This window comes from Patagioenas fasciata, chromosome 12 (assembly GCF_037038585.1).
Source record: "Patagioenas fasciata isolate bPatFas1 chromosome 12, bPatFas1.hap1, whole genome shotgun sequence".
Classification (NCBI taxonomy): domain Eukaryota; kingdom Metazoa; phylum Chordata; class Aves; order Columbiformes; family Columbidae; genus Patagioenas; species Patagioenas fasciata.
The window spans coordinates 25,558,481-25,583,695 of record NC_092531.1 but is presented as its reverse complement, the minus strand read 5'-3'; the positions used below and the strand labels follow the sequence as shown (position 1 = coordinate 25,583,695).

The 25,215-nt window shown below is 45.9% G+C and overlaps 1 protein-coding gene across 9 annotated transcripts in view; it reads left to right on the top strand.

The window, feature by feature from the left end:
• MYO5A (myosin VA) overlaps positions 1-25,215 on the top strand; it is a 78,869-nt gene that overhangs the window by 36,201 nt on the left and 17,453 nt on the right. For 5 of the 9 annotated variants that reach the window (XM_071814121.1, XM_071814122.1, XM_071814119.1 and 2 more), the window contains exons 12-28: positions 1,595-1,735; positions 2,482-2,607; positions 4,721-4,804; positions 8,514-8,675; positions 9,184-9,281; positions 10,406-10,492; positions 10,590-10,698; positions 12,298-12,509; positions 13,372-13,528; positions 16,859-17,098; positions 17,626-17,874; positions 18,957-19,050; positions 19,678-19,826; positions 20,489-20,602; positions 22,419-22,565; positions 23,304-23,357; positions 23,955-24,182. In XM_071814121.1, the coding sequence (XP_071670222.1) occupies positions 1,595-1,735; positions 2,482-2,607; positions 4,721-4,804; positions 8,514-8,675; positions 9,184-9,281; positions 10,406-10,492; positions 10,590-10,698; positions 12,298-12,509; positions 13,372-13,528; positions 16,859-17,098; positions 17,626-17,874; positions 18,957-19,050; positions 19,678-19,826; positions 20,489-20,602; positions 22,419-22,565; positions 23,304-23,357; positions 23,955-24,182 (2,451 nt within the window). The remainder of the gene's footprint in view (positions 1-1,594; positions 1,736-2,481; positions 2,608-4,720; positions 4,805-8,513; positions 8,676-9,183; positions 9,282-10,405; positions 10,493-10,589; positions 10,699-12,297; positions 12,510-13,371; positions 13,529-16,858; positions 17,099-17,625; positions 17,875-18,956; positions 19,051-19,677; positions 19,827-20,488; positions 20,603-22,418; positions 22,566-23,303; positions 23,358-23,954; positions 24,183-25,215) is intronic. The other 4 variants (XM_071814123.1, XM_071814120.1, XM_071814118.1 and 1 more) reach the window with 1 other exon arrangement.

The window sequence follows — 25,215 nt, the reverse complement described above, 5'->3', positions numbered from 1 at the left end:
CTCCGTCAGCGGGATGTCGTAACTGCTGACACAAGGCATCTCAGAGTTTTCTCAGCTCTGCAGCAAAAATCCAGTCACTGGAAGCACTGGAGGGGTTCGCTTCTTTGGTAAAGGTCACTGTCGCTGGACTGCCTTCCCTCTCACGTGAGGGATGGGGCGGCGGGGATTTTGTGTTGGTGCCCACCAAGCTGCCGAACCCAGCGCCGGTGGGCATGGACCCGTTGGGCTGCCCTGCAGGTGCGTGGGGTGGACGCTGTTGTACGTGCAGCCCGGTGGCTGTGGTGGCAGCCGGGCAGCCCGCGCTGGCCGGGGCCGGGCCTCGGGGACTGACCTCCCGCCGTTTGCCTCTCCACAGCCTGCCCGGCCTCCCCAGCCACCTCCACCCCTCAGGAAAATTAAGTCTGAAGACATTTTTCACAATGTAGTTGCTAATTCCTTTACGAGGGTTTTAGGTTTTCTTCCAGGACTTAGGCTGGACATGACTCACTAGTGAAATGCTACCGTTGGCTTTCCTGTCAGGAATGAAGTTGGCGTGTGAGGCGGCTGTTAAGCGGCGGGGTGGGAATGGCTCCCGTGGTGGGAATGGCTCCCGCGGGCGCCGTTAGGGAGCGGCGCTTTGGAACGGGTGGCGTTAGGCTAACGAAGTAAACGGGCTAAACCGCTTTGTCGGGCGGTTCTCTGCTGGCTGAGGTGCCAGAGAGCTGCGGGCTGGTCCTGAGCGCCGCGCAGCCGAGCCCGGCGCCATGAACGCGGGCGCTGTGGCGGCCCCGGCCCTGCCCGCAGCCCCGCTCTTCAGATGCGAGAGAAAACATCATCAAAAATAACCAGTCAGCAGTCTTTTTGTTTTTAAAGAGTGCTCGTGCTATTAAGTTTGCCTGTTTAATATCTTATGGTGTTTTTTTTCCTGAAGTTTTGATTCGTCTCCTACGCACATTTCATTAAAGCTCTGTGGGTTTTTTGTGATATTTTTGAATAAATATACAACTGCATCGTTATTGATCTTTGTGCTTGGTGAATCTTTCACGAAATTTCCCTCGAAGGATTTCTTGTGCTAATATTCCCAGGGTCGTTCTCGCAGGTTTTCGCTGAAGAATAAATTTTAATGCAATGCGTCGTCTTAGAAAATATCAGCGGCCATATAAGAGAACGTGGAGCTCTGTTCTTTCAGAAAGAAACACAGAAGTATTTATAGTGAAATTTTATGCGGAATAGAGCAATACTCGTAACTCAAAACCAGAAATACATAGCACATCCCACTTTATAAGTTGCTGTTCCCGCACTTGTGGCTTTTTCTGGGTTTTGTGGTGGTTTTTGTTGTAAGAGAAAAGAGCTTATGGTAATTGTGGGACAATATAGCAAAATGATATGAAGAAATAGACCTTATTTGCAGAGAATATGGATGAGTGCTTTGATTTAGTCTGTTGCTTTTAGGCTAGGAGAAAAGGTTAATTTATTTTGTTAAAGGGTTTATTCGGTTGAACTAGCGTACCACTTGACAGCCTGGATTACGGTGCCAAGATGACTTCAAGTGAGGGTTTGGTGTATTCATTCTGCGTTTTATTTCACAGAAACCTGTTTTCTTTTTGCCCTGTAGCATGTCTTTAAGCTGGAACAAGAGGAGTACATGAAAGAACAAATACCGTGGACCTTGATTGATTTCTATGACAATCAGCCTTGCATCAACCTCATTGAGGCCAAAATGGGAGTTCTGGATCTGCTGGATGAGGAGTGCAAGGTGTGTGCTCAGGGGCCCTCACCTGTCCTGCTTCTGGGGTCTCACAGGGAAGAGTCACCGGCATACAGCCAGCACTTTAACACTGCTGTTTGGAGGGATTTGGAGAACATGCAAGCAAAATTGGCAATTACAGGAGGAGACAAAATGGGTTTAGTCATGCTTTTTCCCCCCTAGTCTCCATCATGTGTCTGGATCTGTTTCTGGGTCTCTGATCAGCCTTTGTTTTCACTGGGCAGCTTTCTCAAACGTAGCAAGTGAAGTCTTTGGTCCTGTCGGATTTCTCCAAGTTGCCTGGTGCTTGGTGTCTCACCTTTTGTCTTGTATCTTAGCTGAGTTTGTGCCAAGCTGTGTGCAGGGGATGCCGTGTTGCCGTGTGCTGTCTGCTTCAGTGGGAACCCCTGGGGTTCTTGTGTATCACAAACAGTCTCTGCGGGTGGTATATGAGTTCTGACCTGCTCTGTTGCTGCTGGGTCAGGTAGCGTTCCTCTTGGATCCCCGTCTTCAGGTGTGTGACACCGGCAGCGTTTTTAGCGTCATATGTGTCACACCTGCTGGGCTGCACTCCAGAGCGTTAGAAAGGCAAGTGTGCAGCTGGTTACTGGCTTCCTTGCTTATGGCAGTGCTGGCAATCTGAGGAGTTGGAGTTTGAAAGTGAACCCCAAAGTGTTGTCCCCCCTTTCCTTAGTTTCTTTTGCTACCGAGGAGTTTTCAAGACATTTTAAATGACTGTGCATTCTCTTCCATAGATGCCAAAAGGCTCGGATGACACTTGGGCCCAAAAACTCTACAATACTCACTTGAATAAATGTGCCCTCTTTGAAAAGCCACGTTTATCCAACAAAGCGTTTATCATCAAGCACTTTGCTGACAAGGTAAGGACCTTTTTCTGCAGAGCCTCTTTCCGTGACTGATGTTGCTGAGCACGAGCGGGGTGGATCCTGGGAGGGATCAGCGTTCCTGGCTCTCCTTGGCTTCCTGTGGAACGTGTGCCTGCCTGTGCAGCCGAGCAGGAGGAGAAGGTTGACGTGGCAGCTGTGCAGAACCAGGAACACGAGAGCTTCTGACTCCTGTCACGTGCTGTAACCACCAACCGTCCGTTTTCGAAACATGACAGCTTAGTGTGTTTTCAATTCACAGCGTAATTGCATCAATTCCAGTTTTTCTATGCAAATGCACAGAATAGAAAATCATATATCTCACTGTAGTTTTAGCTAAAGAGCAACGCCAAAGTGTGTTGGGTTTGCTGCCATCTTAATGTGCAAAAGGAGAGAGGTTCCCACATCCTTCTTATCGCTGGGGCAGGATGTGCTGCTCCCCCCGCCTCTGCTGCTCCTTCTGGGAAGCTGGTCAAGGGGAAACGCAGTGGAGCGCGGGCATTGTTCAGCTCCTGCCGTTCAGCGTCCAACTGAGCAACTCCTCAGGTTAAAATCAAATACTAAAAAATTCTATTTAAGGTATTGTCCCACTAAACAAGGAAACTGCCTCAGAATATTGTCAGCTTTGCCAAAAAAAGTTTGGAGAAGCTCTGGATTCTTATCCGTATGTGCTGGTGGGGGGTTGGAAGCCTTTGTTTGCCTCCATTTGATTTCTCCCTGCTTCTTGCATTTATGCATAGGAAAGGAGTCCTGTTCTTGTTGCATTTATTAATGAAAGCAGCAAGAACACCTCTGTAACAGTTGAAATTCATGAGTTCTGCTCTGTTTGGTGCATGAGAGAGCAAGAAGGATTTAATGACTATTTCCTATGCTGTTCATGAGGCTGAACTTTCACGTTTGCAAACCAGGCTTTCCCTTGCCCGGTCTGAGCAGTGAGGGAGGCTGGAAGCAGCTCCGGGCCGGTCCTGGCGAGCTGCGGGCTCCGCCGCGTGTCTGTGCGGAGCGTTCTGTGCTCTCCCGTGGGATTACGGGAACGCACACACACATCCTGAAGAACAAATGAAGCTGTGGATGTGGGGTTGGTAACCTCTGTGCCTGATGTTTTTTTGTGGGAGAAGCGGAGATTCTGCCGCCCTCTCGTGGCATCGTCTCCCGCGGTGAGAGCATCAGTGGTGCTGCAGCTGGTGCGCAGCGGGGGAACATCCCCTGCCTCCTCCTCCCCTAGGAACTGTTGGCAGTGTTCTGCAGCTCGGGGTGCAGTGTTGCTGTGGCAGCACCGCTACATGGCGGTACTGAGCGAGCTCTGGCTGTCAATCTGCCTGCTCCGAAACAACAAAATCGCTATAGAGGTCTGCTCTTGTATTTTATAGTCAGACGAGATTGAAGAGTTAGCATGCTTACATAACTTAATATCGAATTCTCAGCTATAAACTTTTGACAGGAGTTTTGGGGTTTTCTTCAGGCTTGAATTAAGACAGTGGTATAAATACTGGGTTTTTACCCGATGCTCGGGCTGTTCTTTGCCCCAGGAGGCACTGTAGCCCTGTGAGATTGTTATGTGTTGTCACAACATTCCGACTTCATTGCTTCTGATAAAATAGTCTTTCTGAGTACGAATGAGGCATTTTCCTAAAAAGCTGCAGGCAGATCTACTTATTCCCTCTCGGCTGAGGAGAGGAGAGGAGAGGAGAGGAGAGGAGAGGAGAGGAGAGGAGAGGAGAGGAGAGGAGAGGAGAGGAGAGGAGAGGAGAGGAGAGGAGAGGAGGTCTTTGTTCTCAGTTGCATCCGGATTTCATGCAGCTTTGCAGCACATTGTGATTCTTCACCTTTACGGAAACCACTCAGTCCTGCTGGCTTACACGGGCGTCTCTCAGCAGTGAAATACATCTGCTGTCATGCAATAACAGGATTCATGTCTATATATTTTAATAGTTTACTGAAAAGCACTCTCTTTGAGGAAAATCTATACTTGCACTTGGGAGCTGATCTTTTCAACATCCACGAGAACGATGTGTTTTAAATGTGAATGTTACAGCTGGTGGATTCTCTTTAAAATATTCTTATTAAATGCTTTTCATACTCACTTTTTTTGTACGATGATGGTTTTCAGGTGGAATATCAATGCGAAGGCTTTTTGGAAAAGAATAAAGACACAGTTTATGAAGAACAAATTAAGGTCCTAAAATCAAGTAAGGTTAGTATAAGGATTTTTGTTTTTCCTTATGGATCCTCACATTCAGGGTCATACAGAATTTCTCAGAAACCTGGGAAGTATTTCTCCTTTAGTATAAGATGAACTGAAATTGAACCCAGTTTGCATTTGACTTGCCTGTCTGTGTGAAATGAGAAGGTCCCAAAGCCTAATGTTGCCCCACGTACGATCGGTCTGTATTTAGCCGCTGGTTTCACTGTTCGTTGGGTTGTGTTTCGTCGTTGCTGTTGTTTGTTGGTTTGCTGGGGGGTTTGTGTGTGTTTGGGTTTCTTTCGTTTTGTTTTGTGTTACTTTTCACAAAACTTTGCTATATTTTCTGTGAAGGCATCAAGACCTTCAAATATACTAGAGTAGTATAAAAAGGCTTAACAGTTAAGGCCTTAATTTTGCAATCTGGAAACAGGAGCTCCTTGTTTATGGCCCTGATGAACAGAAAATTTCTGCAGGAAAGCCAAGTTCTGCTCCTGAAGCAAAACGAGAGTGGAATGAAATGTATAGACCCTAAGGACATGAACCAGAATGTATGGAGTCTTGCCATTTATTGATATCTATGAAAGAAAGATAACATCTGCATTGAAAAACGCTGTGTGAAGGAATGTTATGGAACAGGCCTTCGGTGCCATCGTCTGCTTTTTTAATGGCAAAAATGCTGGTTGTGCTCTTCTGAAATGTAAAGGCAATTACCTTGACATTATGCTGCGATGGCTGTTGGGAATGTGCTGGCGCTAATGCCCCAGGAAGCAAGTCCAGCCTATTTAAAATGATTATTCTATCAGGAAAAACAACATTATTCTCTTCTGTTTCCATTCTGAGCAGATATATGGAGCTAAATTATTAAAACATGGTATAACGAAGACCCAGAGCAGCGTTTCTGCCGAGGGAAGGGCTGCGGTGGGCTGAGTGCGGCACTGCTGTGCGGGGGCAGTTCCGTCTGTACACTAACAAACAACACGGTTTCCCCCAATGCTCAATTTTACCAAAACCAGTGTTTAGAAAAGAAATTCAACTGTGAAGAAAACAGATTTTCGAAAGAAGAATGGTTCATTTTTATTTTTCATTAGTAATTGTAGTGGGATTGCATTTCTGATTCATTTTTGTTGTTGTCCCTGTTTTCTGGGCTTGCTGTGTACGTTCCACAGAAGGTAATTCTAAACCGAGTGCATCATCCGTCATCCTTGCATGCACAGGCTCTCACACACCGCTCCAATGCCGCTGTGCTCTCCACAGTGCATGACACACGCTTCCCTTGGCAGGCACTGCAGTGTTCAGCTGTGTATTTTGGCATTCTCTCTAAATCCACCCACAGGACCTCTGTGAACTACTTCACTTTCCATGCATGCATCATGAAAGCAGTGCAGCAGTCCTTCAGCTTCTATGCTTGCTACTGGCATGTTAAAACCTTCTGTCATGGCTGTGTTCTGAAGGGAATGCTCTGTAAGATTGTTAGCAGCATGTCTGTTAAGTCACTGGGAAAAATTACAGGGAAAAAACGCTTGCTTGCTTGTTTTCTACCAGGTGAATTATCTGCCCTTTGATCAGTGTGTTCCCTCTCTTTGAACACTCCTAGTGTTCTGTGAAACAAAGAAAATTCATCAAATACCAAACACCAAAAGAGAACATGAATTCCTCCCATATGGATGATGCTCTCCGGTTGCTGCTGCTGCTGCCGAAGGCCACACATTGCTCCTTTCTTCTGCCGGCGCTGAGGCAGCGTCCACGAGAACGGTGCCTTCGAAATGCGCTTGCCCACTTTCACAGGGTTGGAAAGAGGGAGTGAGACCTGTGTACCGATAGCTTAGGAGAGCTTGTCCGTCTGCAGCCCAGACACGGGGAAGCCCCTTTGCCCCCAGCCTGGTGTGTGAGAGCATCAGGAGCTTCAGACAAAGCATATTGCATTCAAATAAGTTTCCTTATGGGATGAAGATGGCTGTGTGGCTCTGATGTAGCTCCGATGCCTGTGCACACTGACGTGCTCCATCTGACCGCGGGCAGCTGGGGGAGCGAGTGGTGGAGTCAGCAGGAGACGGGCTGAATCACCCTCTGGAAATGCAATTCTGCCGCCAGCTACAGAGGTGATCTCAGGTGATCGTGGTCCTGATCTGGCAGTCGGGTTGAGGCCAAGCTGTGATACTCCTGTTGCAGTTCAGGACTTCAGGACACCTTCATAGTTGTTATATTGTGCTGGGGTGCTGCACTGGATGTTACTGAGGAGTGTTTGGTGCTTTCTGTGGGCCCATCCAGCACAGCCACAGAGCACAAGCACCCCTTTGTTGTGCGGCATGTTTCATTGGATATTGTGCATGCTCACCAAGTTTTATAAGGCAAAACCTATTTTTTTTTACTTTTTTAGGTTGTACTTAGCCCAAGCACTTTCTAATACTGAAAACCCAATGCTCCTGTCTCTTTGGAGAAAATGCACAAATGCTAGATAAAAGATTATTCATTGACAGGTAGAGAAGCTCAGATTTTCTTCCTCTTACAATGCTTCTGAAGTGCCGTAGTTGTCAGTAGGAAGACCTGGTGGTGTTATTTTTAGTTACGTTACCTCAAAGCAGGTATTATATATGGGGGTATTTTGGAGTCATTAGAGACAGGGAACCTGAGCAATATTGGAAAGATGTTTCAGGTTTTCCCTTCGCTTTCACTGACTTGAGGGAAGATCTTCGGTCAGATAAATTTGGCCAATTAGTTGTTGGTTCCTTTTTGAAGTTGATTATTTCAGTTTCGAGTGTGCTGTGTTTTAGGGCGGCAGGCGGCTGAACACCGCGCACTGGCTCACTCCCCTGCCGTGGGGGCATGGGGAGAGAATCTGGAAATATAAAGTAAACCTTGTGGGCTGAGATAAAGACAGTTTGATAGGAGAGACATGGAAATCACAGTAATCATCATAAATAAAACAAGTGATGCACAATGCAGTTGCTCACTACCTGGTGATCGATGCTCAGCCTGTTCCCAAGCAGCAGTTCCCCTGGCCAGCTTCCCCCAGAATCTATACTGAGCATGGTATGGAATATCCCTTTGGATCAGCTGTCCTGGCCGTGCCCCCTCCCAGCTTCTTGTGCACCTGGCACAGCCCAAGGAGCTCAAGAGTCCTCGAGTACTCAGCAACAACTAAAACATCAGTGCGTTATCAACACTATTCTCATTCTGAATACAGAGCACAGCACTGTCCCAGCTACCAGGGAGAAAATTAACTCTATCCCAGCCCAAACCAAGACAGAGTGATAAAGCAGGAATGTTCCTTGTGGCCTGCTGGGTTGTTCAGTGTCCTAGATATTTCTCACCGCAAAGGAGTCTGATGCACCACTGGAATGAGAGGACCCTGTTGTTTCCTTCTTAGATCAAAGCAGCCATATATAATTTGAGTTGGTACTTAGGAAACTGCTGTGAGCATCTAACAGTTTCACACGGAAGCTGCTGCTGGCTCCGTGAAAACTCAAAACAGAATTTTGTCTTCAGGAGGACACTCACTGATCAAACCCGCAAGATTTTCAGTATTAAATCATGGCCCACCCACTGTCCTACTGGCTTGAATGCTTCTTTTGCGTTTGTCCCCGTGTGGAGTTCAAACAAACAAACGAAACAAACATGCGTACAGAAACTGAGCCTTGGCTCTAACTACCTCGAACACAAACGGGTGCAATCACTTGCTGGATTCTTATCCTCTCTGTCTTTTCTGCTGTTGTGCCAGTTTAAGCTGCTCCCGGAGTTATTCCAGGATGAGGAGAAGGTGCTCAGCCCCACGTCCGCAGCCCCGTCGGGCCGGGTGCCTTTGTCTCGCACGGCCATGAAAGCAGCCAAGGCCAGGCCAGGCCAAGCCAGCAAGGAGCACAAGAAAACCGTGGGGCATCAGGTGAGTCTGCACGTGCAGCTCCGTTAAATCACCTCTGCCTCCTGGCTCATAGGTCTTGGGGGGGCTGGTGCTTGGCCACTCTTGTGCTTTTGAGACAGATGCAGCTGATTATGACTTACGTTTTGGAGCAAATATACCTTAATTATTAATACGTTTTGGGCCACAGTTTCAGGGAGCTCAGTTCTTACTGTGGTGCTAAAACTGAAACTCAGGCAAAAGCTGAAAATAACTCAGTCTACCCCATGTTTTTGTAATTTATCACGTGCTGATATAGGAGCTTTACTTCTGTAAAGCCTGGCAATTACAAATCTCGCTGTAGCATAACTCACCCAAAGATGGTGTCTGAAGCTAAAATCTATTGCCATAACAAAAACAAGATGGTATTTAGTACCGAAAACTTTACTACAAATAAACAGATATCCCTAGGTCCACTTCCAGAGTTTATCTCAAGCATGACGGGGCTTGTTAAGACTGTTCCCTGATATTTTTCCCTTTTTCTTTCCCAAAGTTTCGAAACTCTCTTCATCTGCTGATGGAAACCCTAAACGCTACAACTCCACACTACGTTCGCTGTATTAAGCCTAACGACTTCAAGTTCCCTTTCACGTAAGCTGGTTCATGTTTATGGTTCCTATAGGCTGTGCCTGGGAGGGAATTACCCGAGGCCTCGGAGGATCAAGGTTCTGCTAAACCTTGCTCACTCCCGAGTGAAGTAGTGGGTCTTTCTCTGTTATGGACTCATTGTGCATGTGTGCACGTACTTAAGCAGGAGGTGGTTTTAGAGGGAGAAATAGCAACAAGACTGGGGAAGGGACTTGAGCACAAGAGCTATGGGGAGAGGCTGAGGGAGCTGGGCTTGTTCAGTCTGGAGCAGAGGAGGCTTAGAGCTGAGCTCAGCGCTCTCTAGAACGACCTGAAGGGCAGTTCTAGCCAGGGGGGGCTTGGGCTCTTCTCCCAGGCACTCAGCAACAGGACAAGGGGCCATGGGCTTCAACTCTGCCAGGGGAAATTGAGGCTGGAGATGAGAAAGCAATTCTGTGCAGAGAGTGGTCAGCATTGGAATGGCTGCCCAGGGAGGTGCTGGACTCACCGGCCCTGGAGGGTTTTAAACTGAGATTGGCCATGGCACTTAGTGCCATGATCTGGTCAATGGACTGGAGTTGGACCAAGGCTTGGACTTTTCCAACCCAGTCGGTTCTGTGATTCTGTGTGATTCCTGATGCTTGTTTTGTTTATGGTGATATATGAGAAAAATGCCACCATTTACATTGCTAGCTGTGTTAGACGTGACTGGCACTTTACACTCCTTGAGTTCATTTGCTATTTGCTGCAGTTTGCTTTTGCAGATCCCAACGTCGTATTCCTTACTTTTTTTCACATGTGAACTTGGAGCTTTTCTCAGAAGTCTGCTTAAAACCTGGGCACACGGGGGCTGCGGTGGCTGTGGGGCAGAGCCGTGGGGGACAGGCCCATGGGGGACAGGCCCATGGGGGACAGGCCCATGGGGGACAGGCCAGGGCGAGCAGCTCTGCGGCTGGGGCCGTTCCCGGGCATGCCGTCCTCTGCCATCGCCCAGCTGCAGGAGCACCGGCTGGACCTGTTAACCACCCAGCGCATCGCACCCCCGCTCCCCTTCCTCGCCACTCCTGTCCTGGGTGTGCGCAGGGCCAGGGGTCCCATGTGGTGCAAAACTAGCCCTGCACCCACAGGTTCTTTTTATTCCTACACAGGTTTGATGAAAAGCGGGCAGTGCAGCAGCTGAGAGCTTGTGGTGTCCTGGAGACCATCCGAATCAGTGCAGCTGGCTTCCCCTCCAGGTGTGTTTGCTGCTCTTTAGATTATTTCAGCTGCAGTTCCTTTTTTTAAGACAATTATTCATTGCTGAGACTGACACTGCCTCTGTCTTTGGGACAGGTGGACGTACCAAGAGTTCTTCAGCCGTTACCGTGTTCTGATGAAGCAGAGAGATGTCCTTAGCGACCGAAAGCAGACGTGTAAAAATGTCCTGGAGAAGCTGATTCTGGTACTAGACTTAGTGCTGAGAGTATCTGGAATCTGAAGGGAGTAAAAGGTTCCCTTACGTACTTCTACAAAATACTGAACCAGTAAACCTGGAGTGTCAAGCTCATTTTCACCGGGGGCCACATCAGCCTCGCGGTTGCCTTCAAGGGGCCGAATGTCATTTTAGGACTGTATAGATGTAACTAATCCTGATTGTGCAGTCCTATAATCATATTTGGCCCTTTGAAGGCAACCGCGAGGCTGATGTGGCCCCCGGTGAAAATGAGCTTGACACCCCTGCACTAAACTGTAGAATTTCCTGGTATATCGCAGGAACGGAAGACAGTGATTTTCAGCGTGGGCGGGTTAAGGGTGAACCTTATCTTGCTTAAGGGCAAGATGTATTAACCACACCTTAAGTAAGATGCATTTATCTGGCAGTTTTCTAACGTGGAGGCGTTTCTGTCTGGGAATGTATTTGTGTCTTTCACACTGCTCCCCTCGGCTCCTGTGCCCCAGTCAACCTTTTTCACTCCTGTTGTGCTTGTGACACTTTCTCCCTGCTTAGCACCGTGGTTGTCCCCATACCCCTGCATCTCCCTGCTTTCCTTCCCGCCCCAGCTGCATCCCGCGTGCCCGGGCTGTGATCCAGCCCAGGAGGTTCTGGGCGTTTCTTAAGGACCGCTGGAGGATGGAGGGCAGGTGGGCTCCAAGGAGGCAGTTCCAGGCAGCTCTCGGTAGAAGGAGGTTAACTGAGAAGTGTCAGTGGGGAGAGAAAGAGACAAAGCTTACTGAAGATACAAAAGCAAGCACGCCTACCTTGCTGAGCTGCAATGCCAATGCTGGCATGTTTATGGAAACAAAACAAACACTGTGCAGGCAGGCTGGGACTCAGCTCTTTGAATTCTGTGTCACTGGGTGGACTTAACTAAAACCTTTTCATTTACATGCATATGTCTGTATTTATAGTGTTAAGTGTATCCTAAGCTGTATCTCTCGGACTGCTGTTCCTTTTAACTCAACATCAATCAACAAAATTAATTATTTCAATGTAGCTTTGCATATTCTCAGTTTTTCCCCCAAGGAGTACTGCGGCCTAGAGGGGGAGGACATGATTCTCCTTGTGGTTTAGTTCCGAAGTTTCAGCTGTTTGAGCAGCAGGGAGATGCGTTGTCCTGGGTTAGTCCTCACGCGGTGAAGGACACGCACGTGTTTGAAGCCCCAGCTGTTTCGTTTGTACTGTGTTATGTGGTTGAATTGGACCGTTCAGAGGGGTCATCTGCAATTTAAGCAGGAAATGGTGCACGTGCATTGCAGGTACCACTTTATCCTTGAGCCCTTTGTCACCTCCTGGAGCCTTGCACATCTCTTCTAATTCTTGTCTAAGCAAAAATCTCGTGTTTTTCCTTTAGGCCATGCTTTTGTGGCCTATCGCATTAATTCGTTAAGAGAACCATACGGAGAAAATACTCTACTACTTAATTTAAGTCTAGTTTTACTTGAAATCTTACACAGATAATATTACCTCTTTACTAACTCTATTTTCATTTAGCCCTTTGTGCCTTTTTTATCCACTAACATTTAATGCTGTAACTGATCCTCTTTTTACCTCTGAAAATAGGACAAGGATAAGTACCAGTTTGGTAAGACAAAAATATTTTTCCGGGCTGGTCAAGTAGCCTATCTGGAAAAAATAAGGGCAGATAAGTTGAGAGCTGCCTGTATTCGCATCCAAAAGACGATCCGAGGCTGGCTGATGCGAAAGAAGTACGTGCGTATGAGGAAGGCTGCCATCGCCATTCAGAGACATGTCAGAGGGTACCAGGCACGATGGTAAGCGATGCTCGTGGGAAAACCCCCACTAACCTCAATTCACATCCCTTTAAGTAGGACATTGAAATGTGATACGTTTGTTCTCTCCTTCCTGTGCTAGCTGAGAGGAAATAATTTTCCAGGGAAATGAAGGAAATAGAATATAATGAGTGTGTCTGTCCTTGGCTGTGGGATGCTTAGAACGGCAGGTCGGCCGCAGGAACAGAGTACAGGTGGTGCTAGGAGACATTGCAGGTGAGGTAGAGCGGGACTCTGGGCTGAGTCCTTGTTGCTCAGGTTCCATGTGTCCTCCCGGCTGGTCTGTCTGTCCTGCTGGAGAAGCCATTCCCCATCAGCCATTGGTGTGGATTGACTTCGGAGGAATGGCCGTGAAAGAGCCAGAGGGAAGTGTGTGGGAGTGCAGGTGGGATCATTCAGAGATCAGGTGGTTATGAAGACCGTAGGAATCAGAGATGCTTTGTGACTGTCTTGCTGAGGGGGCCAAGAATGAGCAACCGTTTTCTACAGGTTGAGGGTAGGAGAGGAGCTCTGGAAGGTGCTATAGAGGAAATAGCTTTAAAGCTGGAGAAAAGGTGATGAGAAATTAAGCTGACTTTATCTTGTTGGTTCCGTAGTGCAGTTCTCAGAGGAAATGGCAACATTTCCATGTAAAACCTTGCAAGGTTGCTGTTAATTTGCCGTTCTGTTGTACCGCCGTACGGTAGAATAGCAAGTCAATACGCTCTATCACTGACGACATTAGGAAGAAACCGAAGTAGAAAACGTGGCTCTTGAGAGAGAGGATAAAGTTATAGGATGTAAAAAAATAGCGTTCACGCACTGAAAAATAACGACAGGTGTTATTTGTAATCTTCTTGCTCAGCTATGCCAAGTTCCTGCGGAGAACACGGGCTGCCATCACCATCCAGAAGTTCCAGCGCATGTATGTGGTCCGCAAAAGATACCAACGCATGCGAGATGCTACCATTGCTCTTCAGGCTCTCCTAAGAGGTTACATGGCCAGGAACAAGTACCAAATGGTAAGAAATCAGCATGTTTTACGTAAGGCAAGCTTTATTTCCACATACCTTCACAGCAGAGCTGCTCTGCGGGATCCCCTTGGGAATACGAAATGTTTGTGTGCGTGTGTTACACGTAATGCACAAACAAAATGTCACCGCATGGACTGAAGGACAGCACCTGGAAATGAGAAAGATCGGATGCTGCAGTCAATGAACTTGTCGTTTTAGAGACATTGGCGTTGCCGTCTAATATGGATGTACCCAGACTTTCCGTGCAGTCCGTGGAGAACCTGACAGGGGTTTACAGCATTTCTCTTGAGAAGAATTCTCCATCTGTTCTATAGAAGAATGTCGAGGCACTTAAAATAAATACTGAAAATGGCCTTTGTGAATGTGCCTCCATGAGTCCAGTATTGCTCACATCAGTATCCATATGGGATGCACTGCTGTAGCTATTCCATCCCTAATTTCAGTGATTCTGAAATGGCTGATGGAATATACTGGAGGAGTTTAATGTTAGCAAAGAGGTAGTCACAAAAATAGGAGATTAAAACTTAGATTTGTCTGGTTTTAAATTTATTGATGTTGGTTTTGTTTTAGAGAGAAGTTGGTATAACCCTGGCCTTGAGATATTGATAATTGATATTTTCCTGATTATCTTTGATAAAAAATAGAAGTTCAGTTGTGAAATTAGAAGTTTTTCTTCAGTGGTTACAGGGCTGGGAAGAGAATAATGATTCAGATGTTTGGTCTACAAAATGCCAACATGTTTCACGGCACATTTTTCTACATTAATTGTTTTAACTGGGCTCAAACGTCAGCCTCTGTTTCACTGAAAAATTAGCTGGAAAAAAGAGTTGGTTTGGGGTGATTGGTTGGTTGTTTTATGGGTTTTTTCTTTCCTAAACAGGTAGGTGTTGAAGGCATCTCACCAAAAGCAAACTGATGCTTATGTTCTATATGTTTCTCTTTTATGTTTGAAGTTTCTGTAATTTTCAATTTGTATTACACAGTCACGTGTGAATTTGTCTAAATGACAGCATTCTAATATATACTGACCAGAAAGCTTGAGAAGGAGTAATCCCTGATAAGAACCTGTAAATACTAAGACCCCCGTGCTTGACTTGGCCGTTCTTTTGTGCAGGTATTGACTTGCCTTTGTATTGGAATTCTTAGCGTTTTCATGATCACAAGCCGTGGTTTAGGTTGTGAGACTATGTAAGGTGTTTTTAGCAGTGATCCGACAGATGTGACGAAGTCAAACGTGGCTCACAGCAATAGGTGGACAAAAAGCTGTCCTTAGGAAAATGGGAAGTGATTCTGTGTGCCTGAAGTTGGTCGTGCGAGTGACACACACCCCTGTGTCCTGGAGCCCAGAGTTTTATAGCCCTGTTCTGTTCCGTCTGAGTGGACGGCGGGTTTCTGGAGGGGTCCCCGAAGGAGCGGCCAGACTCACCTGTCGTCCCCCTCGAGCAGCGAATTGCTCAGCGCAGCGCCACGTGGAGCTCTGACACCGCGCCTGCGGGTGCTGTGTTGCCCTGTCTTCCTAAGGTGGAATGGTATTAAAGCTGAGGTACAGGAATGGCCAGAGAGAGCAGCACGGGCTTTGCATGCGATGGCCGGGTAAACAGGGGTGTTCTGAAGCTCGTGGTGGTTGCAAATGAGTGAAACCGAGAGGTTGCCGTGTGACAGCACGCTTGGGCTGAGCCGTGACCCTGTCGGTGCCATACGTACACGTGTTGCTCCTTAGGATTGTGAAAGGTCCCTGTTGTTGTTGTTGGAAGAGAGGGCATGGGTTGCAGTCACGTGGCTGCTACAAGGAATTTAGAATGGTTGAATCATCTGTTTCACACATCCTGGGGAAAGCTGCTGCCCGAGACATTGCAGTGTGCTGCTCAGCTTTACAAGGAGTTTAGTTCCTCCACAGCTTTTTATATAAGCTCTCCTGGGAAATACCTGGTAAATCAGGTACCTTTTCTGATACCCTCACCTTGTGCTGGAGTGGCCCGTTTCCTCACTGGACTGCATGGGTGTGAGAATTCGCTGGCAGATGAGGACCATCCCTGCACCATGGAGGTATTTGTTGCTTTCAGGCTGGAGTGAAAACGTTGTTGAGAGCTGGTGGTGTTGGAGCCGTTCGACACCCGCGGGTGCCCCGAAGGGCTGTTCCGGGGAACGCGTGAGACCGGCAGGAGAGCTCGCTGCGTGACGCGCCGTCAGAAGGACTTTGCCTTTTGACCTTGAGAGCTATTTCCTTACCTCCCTGCGCTATTTAACCCAGTGCTGGTATTTCAAGCCTCAGTTTTTCTTTAGAAATAAATGCTAAGGGAGAAAGTCTGTGTGTCTTATAATCTTGCTGCTTTGCCAGTGAACCTTTTAAATCCATTGATCTGGAAATGTAACCCTTCTAACACAGTTCATTTGCTAAGAAGAATAAAAGAAAATAAAATTGTTGTGACCCTGCTAGTTTGTCGTATCAGCTTTGTGGTGAATCAGTGCAAGAGTGTGAACCGCATAGACTATCAAATCCAAGAAGAAACATGAAGTCTTGAATAGTTTTGTTCGTTAGAATGAACTCTTTAACTTGCAGAAGCTTCATTAAGCGGACTCTGAAGTTCTCAGGGTGCTGGAAGCCTTGTGGGTTTGTGCGGGCTCCCCACGCGTAGCTGTGGTCTGTGGGATCGCAGGGATCTCTGACCGAATCAGTGGGTGAAGGATCCGACGCCAAGAGCAGACTCTCTGTGGTGGCAGTTTCTGGCTAACACTGGTGAAGGTTGCTCACATCCTGACTGGTTTTCATTAGCTTGACTGGAACTCGTGGTTTGGGCAGACAGACTACGGCTGCTGCTTGTAAGAATTTACTCTGGGTTCTAGTGTGTACTTGTGGCATCGCACATCAAGTGTGGTCATTTCAAACTTTGTATTGATTAATCCTATGCAGCATAAGTCAATGAATCTAAGATGTTTCAAGATAAAAGGTTCAGTAAAAGAAAGAAGGATTGTATTGTAATCTTGCCAACAGGTACCATGTATTTTTGTAATTAGCTTGGCTCTGACATCAACACAGAGGAATGCCTGGTTCTTCCGTGCATGTCCAGTTCTCGCTTTCCATGTTTTTCCTTCTGGTTCCTTTTCATTTTATTCCCTGTCGTCTTCCTTATTCCCATCTTTCCCTCTGCTTTTTTGTTTAAATGAATCCCATATTAATTTCCTGTTCCTCCTCAGCCGAAGTTTCTCTGTTCAGGCTGGGGTGTCTGTGTGTACATCGTCTTTGCACCTGTCATTATGGAGTCTGTTGAAGTGCGCAGGTGAGGTTTGCAGCTCTAATGGTGTTTTTCCCTCCCGTAGATGCTTCGGGAGCACAAGTCTGTTATTATTCAGAAGCACGTCAGAGGCTGGCTGGCTCGCCTGCGCTACGGCAGGACCTTGAAGGCCATTGTTTACCTGCAATGCTGCTACCGGCGCATGATGGCCAAGAGGGAGCTAAAGAAACTGAAGATAGAGGCCCGCTCCGTAGAACGCTACAAGAAGCTTCACATTGGCTTGGAGAACAAGATCATGCAGCTGCAGCGGAAAATTGATGAGCAGGTAAAAGCTCCCTGGCCTCAGAGGAAAGGTTTAGGAATCTTGTGTTACCTTTCTCAGTAGCACTGTGGGCATTCACAGAAGAATGCACTGAATTTTCATGGTAAGGATCAGTTCTCTTTTCTGCTGAAGAACATTAATAGAAGGGAGAGGGAGGCCACAGCAGAACCGAAACAGTAAAGCATCCATTTGTGTCTCTCAGCAGCATGGAGAGAAAACATCTCCTCCCTTAATGTCAGTGTTTCACTGCAGCACGTCACTTGCTCTGTTTGAGGGGAAGGTGAGGTGATGGTGCTCGATATGTATGGGCTCCCTGTCTGATTTGAGTTTGGGATGTTAATGTGTAGGCTAAGAGGCTGCACTGTTCTGTCATCTTGTTAGGCAATTCTGCAAAAACAGACCAAAATGTTTTCGAAATGAGGAAGCTGCTTTTTGCTCCCATGGCTGGGTATATTCTATAGGGAACTAGAAGGCTCCCTTAAAGCAGAACTTCTCCAGCAGCTGCTATGTTTGTGTTGTGTTTTGCAAAGAACAAAGAATACAAATCTCTGCTGGAGAAGATGAGCAGCCTGGAGATCACGTACAGTACGGAGACAGAGAAGCTGCGGAGCGATGTGGAGAGGCTTCGGATGAGCGAGGAGGAGGCTAAAAACGCCACCAACCGTGTCCTCAGCCTTCAGGACGAGATCACCAAGCTCCGGAAGGAGCTGCACCAGACTCAGGCTGAGAAGAAGACCATCGAGGAATGGGCAGACAAATACAAACACGAAACCGAGCAGGCAAGTGTGCAGTCTCAGCTGCATCAGGAGGTTCGTAGGGGCCTGGTGCCCACTCAGCTTTTGCCCAGACTTAACTGCTTCAGTTGTGTGGCTGATATTTCTACAGTGTTTTTAAGCAGTGTTATACCTGTACAATCCTAAATAGACTTGATACCCAAATAACTCCACCTGTGGTAGAAAAATATACTAAATCTGTATATTGTATGTAAATATATGTATTCAATCTGTTTAGATTTTGATATAGAAAGTATTTGCAAATCCAAATACTTAAGCTTTCTCAATTAGTCAGAGGTAGGGCTTTCAGAAAATGAGATCGTTGTACCTACATAGATATCAGAAATCTGTCCCATACACAGGAACCTGCTTATACCCTACTTTATTTAAACAAGGAGCCTACTGAACATGTGTGTGTGCACAGTCTAGTCCAACAGGTTTTGACTAACCCCTTATCTTTGCTTGAACTGTGAACATATGAAACTGGTTCTTTCCTGCCAAGATCACTTGCTGATAACAGTGCAGGATTTGAATATTGGAAGAGCCTTTCCAGCATTAGGTGATTCTGCAGTGACACATTTCAAGATCATAAGCAAAATTATTAATTGATTAAGCAAAGGGAAGGCGTGGTAATCATAATCAGAGACAACTGAGGAAGTGGCAAAGCTGGGAGCAGTTGAAGTGGCCCAACTTTTGGGCAGAGGCAAAATGTTAGATTATGGTGTTAGCCAGCTCAATGGAATATACAACAGAAGTACCAAATGTCTTCTGATTTTAGGAATATTTCTATTTTAAGGAATAAATTACACCTTTAGGATGTTACTGAAAACTATTGTGGTGCAGTGGCGTGGTTCAAGGTAGTTTTGGCATCTAATGAGCAATGGGGTGCAGAACGTCCGGGGGAATCTGCAGTGGGACATGTTTAAGATGTGTAATTGGGAAATGAAAATGTCATAACAATTCACTGAATTCATTCTCTGTGGAAAAGTTGAAGTATTTGAACTCTTACAAGAAGGATGCAGCTGCTGTTAGAGCTACTGCTGAAAGATGAACTGCATTCTGAGCCGAATATTTCGTTATCTGTGTAGCTGGTATCGGAGCTGAAAGAGCAGAACACGTTACTGAAGACAGAAAAGGAGGAGCTGAACCGCCGCATCCATGACCAGGCGAGGGAAATAACAGGTTGGGGTTTCAACTTCATGTTACCTTGTAAAGCAACATTCTACTGCATAGATTGGGCTGATTTGCCTTAGTTTGCATTCCTTTTTAGTTTAATGGTTTCGTGTGTTTGTTTTAAGAACTCACATGCATTAGAATTATTTACTGTTTGAGTTTCCATGAAGTCCCAAAGATCTGAGGGTCTTTTTGGTGACAGTGACTGCTACCAAGTGGTTTACTTTTAAAAAGCAAGGGGAGTGTAACTCTAGATGTGGAGGCTGTGATGGAAGCAGCTGCGATGGGAAGGGTCCATGTGCTTGAGATGTAAAGCATCTCACATTTTGCTTTTCACATAATGCAGCACTGCGCTAGTGCCCCTTCTTCCTCCTGCTGGAACTGCTAATGCAAGGTATTAGCAGAGTAACTAATTGGATGGAGGGAACCCTTCTGTGGTCACCACAATAGTGCTTTGGTCCTTCATGTGTTCGGCTTAATGTTTGCCCAGAAGCACTAATACCACACACCAGCTTCAGACAGACTGTTTCACCATCTGCGTTCCTGGTGCAGACACACACCTGTGCCTCCAGGATGGCTGCACCGCCTGGTAGGCAGAGCTGGGGTTCTCATTTGGGATTCCTTGCTTCATGGCAGAGACGATGGAGAAGAAGCTAGTGGAGGAGACAAAGCAGCTGGAGCTAGACCTGAATGATGAGCGGTTACGGTACCAGAACCTCCTGAATGAGTTCAGCCGTCTAGAGGAGCGCTATGACGATCTCAAGGATGAAATGAACTTAATGGTGGTAAGTGGCTAAACATCTGGAAATCCAAAGCTGTTCACAAACGTGTTTAGGCAGCATCTCGTGGTCTAAGTGAGAAACTGATTCTGCTGTCAGCTGTGTGGTGGTGACCTGTACCTGAAAAGAGAATTTGTCTGTTAAAATGTTGATTAATTAGATCAGCATCTATGTGGCTTTGCTAGTGGTGTGAGACATGTGCTGTCCAGCCCTGTTCTGTCCTGAAGTTATTTGTGTGTGCCAGAGTTATTTGTACCTCATCCATGCAATGTTAAATTTGAAGTAGTTCTATTAATATAGTATGTGGCAGGAAGAAAAGATATTTCTCAATACAATATCTGGCAAGTTAGAGAATTGCTGCTGGTGCCTCCTGTGAACCGAGCGTTTTCTTGCCCACAAAATGCTGTGGTGTTGCTCGATTCTGGTTCCTGCAGCAATACTGGATGGTGCAGGATCCGACCTGTCTCCATAGATCTGATTGGAACTACATCTCCTCAGCTTTAGGTGACATGAGAGATCAGAATGAAAAAAATCTTGTCTTATAAATTCTGATAGCTGTGAAATAACACCAAACGTTGCAAGCTATCAAAAGCTAAATTACAGGTTGTGATGAGACAGTCAGAGGGAGAACCGTACAGTGGTATTGATCTGTTTCATTTGCACTCCAGAGCGTCCCCAAGCCTGGACACAAAAGAACGGATTCAACTCACAGTAGCAATGAATCTGAATATACTTTTAGCTCTGAGATCACAGAAGCAGAAGACTTACCAGTGAGGACGGAGGTAATGTTAAAAACCCCCCACAACTTTTCCTTGATCAATGGTTGCATTCATTCCTATCTTTTTTCATACGTGCTTGTGAACACCATGATCTTATACTGAGATATCTAATGCTTCAGTCCAGCTTGTTCCACTCCTATTTTGAAAACAACTCATTCTCTGCTTAGTTGTGGCCCTGTGTAAAAAGGAAAGGGTGCTTTGAATTCTTCTGTGGAACAGTAAACATAGACCAGATACTTGGCTGCCCAGGTCCTTCGCATCTGTGCAACATTTACTTGCCAGTGTTTGTAAGCACATTTGCCTTTTCAGCACAAAGTGGGAACAGAGAAAACCGGTGAGACTTGCTGAGAAGTCTGTGTACGGTACAGTCAAGGATTAACGGTGGGGAAGCACTTACCCACATCCTTAGTAGCTGCTTGGAGTGAGTTTCCTGTTAGACATGGAAACTTCACGTTGGTTCATTTTTCCTCTGTTTCATAGAGACAAATAAAGCTCTGAGGATGTACCATCCCTTTGCACGTGCAGCCGTGCAAATCCCAGGACCTTTAACATTTTTCAGAAAGATGACTCTCTTGATTCAGCTAACGAATAATAATCCTGGATCATTTGTGGTGCAGCTTCAAGCCTTTCTTTCTCCCTCCGGTTGCCTGGGTTGGTTATCTGCAGTCGCTTTCTGCAGGCTGTCATTACTGTTTCAAAAGCCTCCGCAGAAAATGGTTTTCTACTATGGATGCAAATATCCCGACACGTCGATGCTGCCACATCCTCTGTGTGCACTCTTTCATCATTTGCCTTCCCGCTCTCATTTTTCACCTGGCACAATTGTCTCAGAAAGATGCTCCTGCATTCGTGAATAATCAGGAGAAGGACACGTGATTACATTTCACGTATGAGCCAAATGTCATCTTTTCCTTTGGCTAAATAGACTTACTGAATTTGCTGTTCTAGACCCAGTTTTGGTTCTTGGAATATAAATGAAAACAATTAACTCACACGGGACTGTGAATAAATACAGCACTGAGAAGATTAAATCTGTATTTGTTTAACCCCTGAAGATTTCAAATTCCAGTTTGACTCTAGACTAATGATATAGATTAATGATGCTAAGCTACATTAAAAATAGTGTCCATCTCAATACGAACCAGAAAACCCAAAGGTCTTCCGAGCTGATGGTGTGGTTTGTGAGCCTTCTCAGCAGTGCCAGGAGATGAAGTGGAAATGGCCGTGCTTGCTTGTCTGCTACAGTCGCTCATTTTCAGATTACAAATGCTTGTCCTTACCCAGAAAATAGTGAGAAAGCCAGTGAATTAGGCCCAGAACAGGCTGCATTATTAACATAGCATGGGGAAAAAGGCATAAAATATATCTTCTGATACCTATTTATGTCACATCCCACTAAATTAACCTATAAATCAGCAGAGAGATTTCTTAGTAGCTGAAGAACTTGCTGTAGAAATAATTTAAAATGAAAAAAGGCTGTATTACAGTTGTTTCCAGGTAGTCTAACCACGGACTTTTTTTCTCCTTTCCCCCTCCAAACAAGTAAGAATCAAAGGTATGCTTAATTACAGACCTCCTGGCTGCTAGCTAGTCTCTAGTGCTTTCTTTTGCTAGCCTCTAGGCTTAGAAATGCTTTATGCTAGTAGATCCTTTTTAAAATAGCATTTGACAGCTGATGAAATGTTTTAGATGCCCATAGTCAGCTCTCAGGATCAAGTCACGTTCCCGTGTTCCTCTCTCCCCGGTCTTTACTCACCGCTGTGCTTCCTGGCCATGTGGAACGGGAATGTTTCTTGACCTCCTTCTGTTCTTTCTAAAGCAGGAACCAAGTGAGAAAAAGGCCCCGTTGGACATGTCTCTGTTCCTCAAGCTGCAGAAGCGGGTTACGGAGCTGGAGCAAGAGAAGCAATCCCTGCAGGATGAGCTGGACAGAAAGGAGGAACAAGCTCTCCGTGCTAAGGCCAAGGTGGGCTCCTTCTTGCTGACTGAATGCTGACAGCAGCGTGTCCCTTCTTGTGCAACAGGAGCTGTGTGAATGCTGACTGCCTTTCACTAAATCACTATCTTCCTCTAGTACTTGCTTTATTTAACAAGTTTTGCACCTGGGGCTGGTGATTTAGTTTTCCAAGGTCCTCTGGTTGAACTTAACAAGAGCAAAAAGTGCTTAGGACTTGGCTTAAAATCGAAACAAAACCAAAGCTAAAATCAATATAAAAATTCTACTGAACTGATTGGAAAGAATGAGTAATTGTTCATTTAGGCAGAATAGGAAGGGTTTCAACCAGAATGCAAAACCAAAGCACGGGGATTAGACAAGTTTAGCAGATTTTGTGTGAAGTTCTTCTCTGATTTGGTCTCCTCAAGTATTTATAAAAATCTGAAAACGGTTTTGGCAATTGTTTCTTGTTATTCTTGCACCAGTGAATTTCTCGAGCATCGTGGTATTCATCCTGCTCTGTTTTGTTACCAGTGGCACCAGTGTGGTTCATACGTTATTTTATTTATATTAACGAATTGTGAGTCATAAATTCATAAGGAAATTAAAGGAGACAATGCCAGTATCCAAACTAAACCACTCAGCACTACCAGGATATTTTCCAGTTTTGTAGGAAAATAATTTCAGCTCCTTTTCCTGCCTCAACTAAATTAAAGAACAGAAAGGATTGGGTTTGTATTTTTCACACTCATCTGTGTTCTTCCATAGGAGGAGGAAAGGCCTCCCATAAGAGGTGCAGAGTTGGAGTACGAGTCGCTCAAGGTAATTCTACAAAGGACGTTTCTGTTATTTTCCAGTGAGAATGTTGTCACCAATTGCATGTGGTGGCATAGCAAATGACACCAACTCTTCTGTGGAAAAACTGGAACAAAAATTCCCCAGCAATCTTATTATTGTAGGGTTGTTCTTCTTGGTGTTGAATGTGGGGCTGTGGCTGCAGAATAAAAGGAGCCCCTGAACCAGGGGGAGTTCCATGCCTCGGACCACTAAAACTACAAACAGTTCCTAATATCACTGAATGATGCAGAATCTTCTTAACCTGCTGACCAGTATTCCTTGTGAAGTTTGTTTTGTGAAGAAGAGAATAAGAGGAAATAAAGATTGGTAGTTTTTTTTTCCCATTAGATCAGTATGATTCATGCATATATGTGCTGATTTTGCTCTTCAGACAAGAAGTTAGCCCTGTTGGTGAAATCCTCCCAGGCGCTATTCTTCGCAGCCAGGAGGCCAGGGGTACGGGAGACACTGATTTGTTGTAGTTACTCATCGTTTTTACTGTTTCTATCCCTAGTTTTGTACCTGTGGTTTACAGGCACGTTGGAAGCTGCCGGGTGACAGAACTGTCCCTGTTTCTTGCAGCGCCAAGAACTGGAGTCTGAGAACAAAAAGCTGAAGAATGAGCTGAATGAGCTGCAGAAGGCCCTGACAGAGACGCGCTCTCCAGAGGTGACGGCTCCCGGGGCCCCCGCCTACCGAGTCCTCCTGGACCAGCTCACTTCAGTAAGCGAGGAGCTCGAAGTGCGCAAGGAAGAGGTCCTCATCCTCAGGTCCCAGCTCGTGAGCCAGAAGGAGGCGATTCAGCCCAAGGTAAATGGCGCTCAGCAGGCGCACTGTGCAGTAGAGGTGCCCCCATCACTGACCTGCCTACTTTAATTTAACACCGTGCGCCAAAAGGCACAAAAAAGTGGTCAAGGTTTGGAAGCCTTTCTAAGTGTAATCCATGATCCATTGTTAGTGCACATATTGCAGCAATCTGGATTGGGAGAGTCTATTAATGAACCAATTTGGGGTTTGTCTACCAGCATTCGTATAAAGATGCCATCCTGGTCACAGCAGGCGGGCAGGGTGATGTGACCGGGATCTCCCCAGACTCCTTTAACAATGCAGAAACAAATGTCGTCTGCAGCGGTATCGTTTCTGCAGTGAGTATGTAGTTTGACTGGAAAATGTATTTAGGATTTCTTTTTAATTAATGGTTCAGTAGGAGGTACAAGGAACAATTTCTTCTAAATCTCTAGACGACTGCAAATAAATAACATTTCATAAAGATGACCTACAAAGATAAACTCCATGTTATTGCTCGATAGGTGCTATGTGGTTTTGTTGAGGAGAGTAGATTACAACCACTGAAATGCATATCTACTAAAAAGCTCTAATTCTGGAGAGACACTTAGAGAAGTAATAGCTTTGAAAATAAGAGTCATTCAACCCAAAAAGGTGTCACCTAAATCCAGGAGCTAATCGTTTCCATTGAACGGAGCTCTCAGGTGTTTCATAGCTGCAGCAAGGAAGGAAGAGATGTGTTGGCTTCCCTTTGCTGCTGCTAAGGTACGGTTATATTTGTCCTAACTAAATTAAGTTTGTGATGCATGAAGGTGGGCATATCTCGTTTAAAATGATTAATTTTCATGAAAACAGAACTCCTTGTTCTGTAATATTTACGACATTGTAAATAAGTACTTGGACAGAAAATCCTTTGATAACTTCTTTTCAGCGGTGGTGGGATACGAGTGTTGTTTTTCCAGCAGCGGTGAGTGTGAGGGCCGTGTGAAGGTGAGCTGTGGGATGGCGAGCAGCCAGTTTGCAGATAGGTTCTGCTGCTCGGCTTGGACAGCGGGAG